Raw genomic sequence first — 9084 nt, forward strand, 5'->3', positions numbered from 1 at the left:
TAACAAAATGAAAATTACTCCATGCCAAGCGTTGTGTTCTCATTGGTCAGTTTAATCATCTGTTGTACTTGCATAGGTATTTTTCCCTTCTCTATTCCGGTAACATTTCCCTTCTCTCTCACTATTTTCTCTTTTCTCCTTTCCGTTTTCCTTTCAAACCCTAACCAACGCCGCAAGTGGATTGCCGAACAAACCCATGCTCATCGTGAACTCCGAATTGAAGAGGTTGCTCGTGAGGCAAGTAGCTTTCCTGCTTCCTCTTCCCCTTTCAGGCTATAAAATTAGAATTCCAATTCCGTAACCCTCTCATTGCATTTTGTATTTTGTTCCTGATTTAAACTTTGTATTTTGAAGGAAGATCTACAAATTTGTTTGTCAGTAACTTGCAGATCTACGCTTGTCTGACCCCACTCCATCGTTTCTGCTCTCCTTTCATCACTTTTGTTTTCAAGGTTGGTGGTTTTGATTCAGTTTTATTTTTGAGTTGTTAGATTTTGATGTTTAGGGTTTCTAATACCCATTTTGGTTTTGATTCAAATATTGCAGTTGACCCTTTTAATCTTTGTACTAAATATGGATGTAAGATTATTTGAGTGACCCTTTTTGTTTTTGTTAAAGTTCATGAATAAAGATTGATGAGTCATTTTTGTTTTTTATTGATAGGAATATTGGAAGAGAAGTGGTCAAATACTAGCTCTTAGAGTAAATGCTGGAACTGAACCTGATGCAGATCTTGGTATGGTTATCAGATCTTAGAGTAAGTACAATCTAATTTTCACACCAATTGTTTGTAGTTTGGACTGTTAATTGAATATGTGTTTGACAACTATTGGTTATGTTTAGATTGATACGTGCTTTGTTTGTGCAGACCCGGAACATATTTCATGGCCAGATGTGGATTAACTGCAAGGCTTAAGTTCCTCTTTGGGTGAGGTTTTTTCCTGTTATTGATGTGCTTTCTTCTCTATGTATTTATATCTATTAGTAGTCTAACAAGATCTTCTATAGGGACCAAATGCAGAGGATCCTTCTCACGTAGAGAGGTGGTTTCGTTAACGAGCAACCTTGAGGATTGAAAGAGGCGATGACAACCATTTTGCTGCTTCATCTATATCATCACTATTCAACTCAGCCTTGATGCATAAGTTTTCCAAACTCGTGGAACCTTCTGATGATGGTCTTCTGGAGTGTTGTTAACCCATCAACAGAACAAACCTCATGTTCATTGCATTTCACATCTAATAGATTGCTTATTTGCAGGAAACATGTTGGGGAAAACATTGTACAAACTCCATTATTAATCAAATGCGGCAGAGGTAGTCCTAAAAAGGGACTAGGTGTACTTGATTTTGCCTACAACCTCACACAGAATGACCAACACGCAACCCACACGCCACTTCACACTGATTTAAACCAACTTCCTATTTGTCCTATGTAAGTAGTTTCATGGTTAGTTAATTCAATTATCTTGATCATTTCAAATCTACAAATTTTTACTTTATCATGTTTAACCATATTCAGCGGCACCAATCATTGGTCTACACAACCTGTATCTGTTCCTGGAGTCAGTATGAGTTCAAACACAATAACATCAAGGTCATTTCCAAGTTGTCCTATATTTATACCAATACAAACACAACCCACACTTCAAATGGGAGATTCAAAGCTATGTCAAGGCCATAACACTATTACCGGAGTGGACAATACCAATTCATCTAGGCAGTGTCCAATTGATGGAAATGCAATACGGTTAGTGCTGTCAACCCATCAAAATTTCATACTTTATGTTCATTGCATATGGCATCTAATTCAATTGTTAGTATTTCCAAACTTCTTATTTGACATTTGCAAGCTACTAAATTTTATTTTATCTATTTAAACCACATTCAGCATCACCTGTCATTTTCCTACACCAACTTCATCAGTTCTTGGAATCAGATTGGATAGAAACACAATGCCACCAATGTCAGTAGCAAACTGTCCTGAAGTTGATACAATCATATCAGAAGTAAGACACATATCATGTAAGCCTATTATCATTTGGGTCATGACATGTTTCTCTTCAATTTCAATATTCTTATATGATTTTTTTGGTTAGTTGATTTTATTTTCTCACTAACTGATTCATGTGTTACATGAATTATTAGAGCATCCTTGAATTAAAGATGGAAATGCTTCTGATATGCCAATAGCATGTGCAGTTCTTTCTAGGATGAAGCAATATACTATCTACACTTTACTAAGACATTGGCCAAACTCCCTAAAGTGTCCTTCCCTCAAACAAAGAGTTTTGGATTGTTATCTCTGTTATTTGCAACTTTCTTCTTCTATATCTTTAGTAAATTCTATTAGATTTTTTTTCCAATTTTCCTTTTAATCTGTTATGAGTTTTGGATATTGTTATTCTCATTTTCTTCCTTTGATTTTTTTTGGTTATAACTGTTAGTGGATGGAACTGGTTTATGTTTGATTATTATGTTCAGTATTTTTCGGTTTTATTGTTATTAGATGGAGCTGGTTTTATTTTTTATTTTTGTTCTGATTATGCAGGGTGGTTGGTTTATTTAAGCAGGTGGGGAAGAATTACAGTTTTGTTTGGCTTCTATTAACATGTAGTTGACATTACACTTGAGAATTCGTTTGGAATTGTTTGGCTTCTATTAACATGTTGTATTGCTCATTTAAATACTTATTCATAATGCTGAATTTTTTGTTAGGTTTGTCCTCTATGTACTGTTATTTGTTTATTGTTGTTTTATTTAAAAATTTATTTATAATTATTCAAGTTAATTTTTTGATTTGTTGACACTATTAGTAGTTTGTTTAATTGATATTCTACTCTATTATTTTAGTAGAATATTTTTTTTCAATATTTATAATTATTGAATATACTAATCCATTAATTAAATTTAATGATGATTTTTTTGAATTTAAGTAATTTTTCCATATTCAAATTAATTCAAGAATTGTATTTAAGAATAATGATTAACTTTTTCATAATTTTGTTTAGTTATATAGAAGTAAAAAAAGTACGTTAATCCATGGGAGAAGACAATGCATTAATGAATCAGTATAAATTTTATAATTAAAGTTATTCTAAAAAAATATTTTAGAAAAATGATAAAGAGTATGATTGGAATTTACTATCTACTATCTATCGTATACTAAGAGATTGACCATGAAGGAGCGTGCATTATTGGATAATTTTGTATGTGTTATATATTGGTAATTGATTTTGTTGTATCTTTATCCTAAAGAGCTACTTTTATAATTTAGTGTCAAAATATTGATATGAAGATTCTCATAAAAAAAAGTTCCTAATCTATCAAAAGTTTCTAAAATTGCAGTAAGAATTCTTTTTCCTAATCTAACGCAAGCATTTCATTTTCTCCGCATAGGACATGTAATTGACCTTTCCAGTAATATGTGTTGCTATTGTTTAAAAATCAATTTATTATAATCAAAAAGATATACTACAATGGATTAATTATATAGCAGCAGCACATGTATGGAAATCAGAAGCAGTCAATTTATTAACAAATTTTGATATGAAAAACTATTTATTTTCTGTTCCAAGTTGTTATATAGATTCAATATTGATTTTATTGGGAACTAAAATGTGAGTTTATGAATTTTGCATTGTTGAATTTTTTGGGTTTATGTTAGTCCCTCTCAACTCCATTTTTGAATTTTAATACATTTAAAATTTTATTTATATCACGGGTCATTATTAACACAATATTAAATTTAATTATTTTATTTATCTTACGGGTCATTAATTAATCTATTTTTTAACTTCACTAAAATAAAATTATATTTTATCTCATTGAATAATACTATATAGTCATTCACACAACTAACTTTTTATGTTACGGGTCACTATCAATTATTACCTTTATTTAAAGATAAATTATTATTTTCAAATACACTTAAATCTATATGATTATTGTTCAATTTACAATTAAGTAAATAATTTCATATTTTTCATTTATATTCTGAATTTTGTACTTACATTTCTTATAATATTATGAAGCTAATATTCTATCAAAATTTATTTTTTTCATGTCTAATTTATTTACATAATAATTAAAAGATTGCTCATAGTGACATTTAACATTGACTTTTATATCATTCAAAATATACTACATCAAATAGACATGTACCCGTGCGGCAGCACGGGTCTCTTACTAGTTTTACTCATAAAATGTATAGTCTTATTTTATTGTGTTTACTGAGGGAATTTAATCAATTCAAACTATTTATTTTGTTGATAGAAAAAGTCAATGGTTCCATTATGTATCAAATATTTAAGTTGTCACCTTGCAGCAGTTAAATAGACTGTACTTTTCAAGAAGAATAATGCAAACGTGTGAAGTGTGAACTACGCAATTGGTTGATGTATCAAAAATTTCGGAAAATTATTAGGTGGACACGGATACAAGAAATTGTTTTGCACACAACCAATCACATAATTTTAATTAATTAAAAAACAAATACAGATTTTTCTCCCTCCTTGATAATCTCAACCACCCCATAAATTTAATTAAAAACAAAATTAAATAAAATTAAATTAAAATATTTCTCTCTTCTTATTGGTTGTTCCTAAATATATGAATTTAGGGTCGTATCCATGCAATAATTTCTCAGAACATTGTACTAAAGAGGAAGAAGAAAAAAACATCACAATTTTAATATATGGTCATGTTTTTTAAATCTTAACAATTGCTTGTACTCTCTGTATGTTACATCTTCTTTCTTGATTATCTTTTATTCATTAAAAGAAAATATTTGAAATTCGTTACTATCAGAAATACTTTTCTTGGGGACTTTAGCAACATTTTCTATTGAAATAAGTTTCCTATCACTACAAAGAAAATTGACTTTTTGTGACATTCAAAACTTGTCACTAAAGATCAATAATCTATAGGTAAATGTCAGTTGAACTTTGAGTGACACCCACTTTTGCTGTCAACTTTAAAGGAGTGTGGTGTGACACTAAATTGAATGTCACAATAGCTTTTAGCTATGGACAAATTTTTTCCTACAATTATATTGTATGTCACTATATACAATGCTATTATTACAAATAATTAAACTATACATACGGATTACTTATTTTAGCTGCCACTAGAACTTGTATAAATATAATTTTTTTATTAAACAAAAATATACTAAATTTATAAATTCACTTTTTAATATAATTGAGGAATATTCCTAATTATAAAATAAAAATTACTTATTTAAAATGTTTTACAATGCATTTTGAACCAAGGCAAAGCTAAATAACTAAAATTAAACTATTATACCATTTTCTATTTAATTCAAGTGAAGGGTTTTCAGATTTTCTGTGGTCTTTTGGTGCGAAGGGTTTTCTGGTTTTTCTGTGGTCTTCAGTGGGTCTGGTTTTTTTCATTTCTTCTCTACTGATGCAGAAGGGAGGTTGGTCAAAAGTTTCTTATTTGAAGCGATCTAGGGTGAGATGAGATACTTTCCCGTTTGAAGGAAGAAATCGGAATGATGCTTTTGGTTCTGTAACTTCTATGTACGTTTCAGCTTTCCTAGAGGATTATTTGGGTTATTCGAATTATTTGGGTGCTCGGGCAACGTGGTAGAGGTTGCTATATCTCCGAGGAGGAATAAGTTTGGAAAGCGATTCGCCTTTGCTAGGTTCACCGATGTAGAAGATGGAAGGATTTTAGCGATTCGTTTGGATAGAATTCTGATTGAGGGCAAGAAAATTCATGTCAATTTTCCCAGATTCAAAAGGGAGGAGTGGACGAAGGGGGGAGTGAGTTTATCTATAGCCAAAAGGGATGGTCAAAAAGGCAGGGAGACAAACAGGGGTGGTGGTTCAGGAGCGCAGAATAGGATATTTTCTTCCTATGCAGAAGCTGTGGGTTGCGCCTCAAAGGAGAAGGTGGTCATAGAGGTCACAGAGGACGAGAAAGTTTTACTTGATTTCCAAACAGATAACGATTTACGAAGAAGATTCGAGAAGGCTTATGTGGGAAAGGTGTGTATCCCGGGTTCAGCTTACAATGTACAGACTCATCTGGAGATGGAGGGTGTTTTCGCAATCAAAGTTACTCCTCTAGGCGGCAACAGTTGTTTATTAAAAGATAGAGAGGAAGGCTTTATCGGCGACTTGATCAAAGAGGGTGAAACTTGGTGGCAGACTTGGTTTATGAATATTGTTAAGCGGGAGGCAGGTATGATTGACTCATCAAGGGACGCTTTGTTCAGGATATACGGTTTACCGGCTCATGCTTGGAGCTCCGACTTTTTCGTGGCTTTGGCACAGTCATGGGGAAGATTCATTTGTGTTGATGACAATACGGCTAAAGGGGAGGCATTGGATGTGGCTAGAATCATGGTGAATATTCCGATATCGTTGTCTATTCCTGAAAGCATTTCGGTGAACATCGATGGTACTTGGTGCAAACTGTTCATTAGGGAAGACGCTGCAGGTTTGTACTATTCGGTTGTTGGTAACCATGCTGTGCAATCTTCAGATGGAGATTCCTCTGATTCCGATGACGCTTGGCGCGATGGAATTTCTGTTCCAGATTCTATTGCAGGTTCAGAAGAATTTATAGACAGTATCCAGCAATTTACGGTAAACGACAACACTGTTCTGAAAGGACCTTATAGCAAAGGGGGGATACTTGACGCAGCCGATGGAGTGTCGGATTCTCGGTTCAGCAAGGTTGACGGTGGTATTTTTGACAGTTCTGTCTCTGTTATTCGAAAAGCTAAGGAAGGGTGTTTTTCAGGCAGCCTGGCTTGCGGTGATTTTGGAAATAAAACAGATTACAGGATGTCTGCTAGTATGGAGGTTGACAGGGCCACGTTAGACAAGAATGGTGACACTCTGCGGTTTCCCCGACTGGGCAGCATCCGGTTCAGGAGGTATCGGGTCCTTTTGTGGTTCGGTGCTCCTTGGAAAGGAAGGTGGATAGAGATGGGGGGAAGAAAATTAAATCTACTTCTTTAAATAGAAGAGTTGAAAAAATAAACAAGTTGGGAAGGGATAAAAACAGTAAACTTTTTTTGAAAGGAGGGAGGCATTTGAAGGTGAATGAGGAGAATAATCTTAGTCTTCTTAGTGGAAGTTTTTCAAGGTGTTATGGGAACCAATCGGAAGATTCGGACATCCGTCAAAACAACGGAAGGCAATGGGAGTTTTTAAAGAGAGACGTGGAAGATAGATTGTGGGCGGCAATCATTGCTATGAGTGTGGTGGATGTTAGGGGACGGAATAATGGGGGAAGGAATGTAGAAGCCAAACAAGGAGGAGATATAGAAGGGGAAGGAAAGAAGGAGCTTTCAAATATTATGCAATGATTATTGGATCATTAAACATCAGAGGGGGAGCGAGTGCGCTCAAAAGAAGGAGAATGAGTTCTATTATTAAAAAAGTTAATGCGGATATTTTTCTTATTCAAGAAACAAAGCTGTCTAATATGAGCGAGGCGGTGGCTAATAGTTTTTGGTGTTGTCCGGAGATTTCTTTTTCTTCCTCAAATTCGATGGGTAGATCGGGGGGTTTAATCACTTTATGGAAAAAAGATAACATGGAGGTTTTGGCGAGTTTTAGAGGTGAAGGTTTTTTGGGGATTAAGGTGAGTTAGAACGGCAATTGTTACTATGTCGTGAATATTTATTCGTCATGCGATATAGTGAAGAAGAAGATTATGTGGGTCGAATTGCTTGATTTGAATAAGAAGTTTAGCGACGGGGAGTGGATTATGGGAGGAGACTTCAACGCGATTTAAGAATGGTAGGGAAAGGAAAGGTAGGGCGGTTAGGGCCGTTAGCAAAGAAGACGAGTTGTTTGCGGAATTCATCTTTTTGAGCGATTTGATAGATGTTCCATGTAAGGGTAAAAAGTTTTCTTGGTATAGCGGTGATGGTAAATCTAAGAGTCGGATTGATCGTTTTCTTATATCAAACTCGGTGGTGAATAGGGATATTTCGGATATTTCGGATTCAAATGATTGGCGATTTCGGTTTTGGCCCAAGACAGGTGGATATTTCGGATATTTCTTATATCCACCTGTCTGTCAAATGATTGGCGATAGGGATATTTCGGATCATTGCCCAATTTGGATTATGACGGATAATTATAATTGGGGGCCAAAACCGTTCAAATTTAATAATGAATGGTTCTCCAACGATTCTTTCGTTCCGTTTGTGGAGAAGGAGTGGAAAAGCTATGTGGTTCATGGAAGAGGAGATTACATCTTGAAGGAGAAGCTTAGACTCCTTAAAGACAAAATAAAGATTTGGAATAGGGAAGTCTTTGGGAAGATTGACCTAGAGATTGAAGAAGGAGTCCATGATATTAACATCGTTGATTAAAGGTTAGATTTCACATCTTTATCTTCTTCCTCCTTTGTTGACGATCCTGCCTTTAGAAAGGAGGTGTCGGGTGGTTTTTGGAGGAATTTGAGGGTTAAAGAGAATATGCTTTAGCAAAGATCTAGGTTATTGTGGCTTAAGGAGGGGGATTCGAATAGTGGCTTTTTTCATAAAGTGATGAAACAAAGAAGGAGAAGTAATCACATAGGTCCTATTAACACTTCGAGAGGTTTGGTGGAAACGGTGGAAGAGGTTAGGGAGGAGGTGTTTTCTCACTAGTGTGCAAAGTAGATTTATTGGGGAGGAGTGGATGATAAAAGAAGTATTCATTGGATAAAGTGGGGGGATGTCACTTTACCGAGGAGAAATGGTGGATTAGGGGTGAAGAATTTGGCTTTGTTTAATTTGGCGCTTCTTAACAAATGGAGATGGCGGATCCTTCAAGGCCAAAACTCTTTGTGGTACAACGTTTTGAAAGCTCGGTATGGAGATCTTCCTTCTTTGGCATTCGGTACGAATAGTAAGGTATGTGTTTCGCCTCTTTCTTCCTTTTGGTGGAAGGACATTGTAAAAATTAATTCTTCTTCATCTATTTCTTCTCTTGGTGTGAATGATCCTATAGTTGGTAGTTGTAACTTTGTTATACGAAACGGTCATAACATACCGTTTTGGTATTCTAAGTGGTTGGACGATACGGCTTTATATGAGGACTATCCGGATTTA

The 9084-nt window shown here is 34.6% G+C and overlaps 1 protein-coding gene across 1 annotated transcript; it reads left to right on the forward strand.

The window, feature by feature from the left end:
• The first annotated feature begins 7463 nt into the window (after positions 1-7463).
• On the forward strand, positions 7464-8361 carry LOC131595162 (uncharacterized). Its single transcript, XM_058867451.1, has 2 exons — positions 7464-7622; positions 7882-8361. Exons 1-2 carry the CDS (start codon positions 7464-7466, stop codon positions 8359-8361), a joined length of 639 nt encoding a protein of 212 aa, XP_058723434.1.
• Positions 8362-9084: the final 723 nt, after the last annotated feature.

The sequence above is a fragment of the Vicia villosa genome, linkage group LG1 (assembly GCF_029867415.1).
Source record: "Vicia villosa cultivar HV-30 ecotype Madison, WI linkage group LG1, Vvil1.0, whole genome shotgun sequence".
Classification (NCBI taxonomy): Eukaryota; Viridiplantae; Streptophyta; class Magnoliopsida; order Fabales; family Fabaceae; genus Vicia; species Vicia villosa.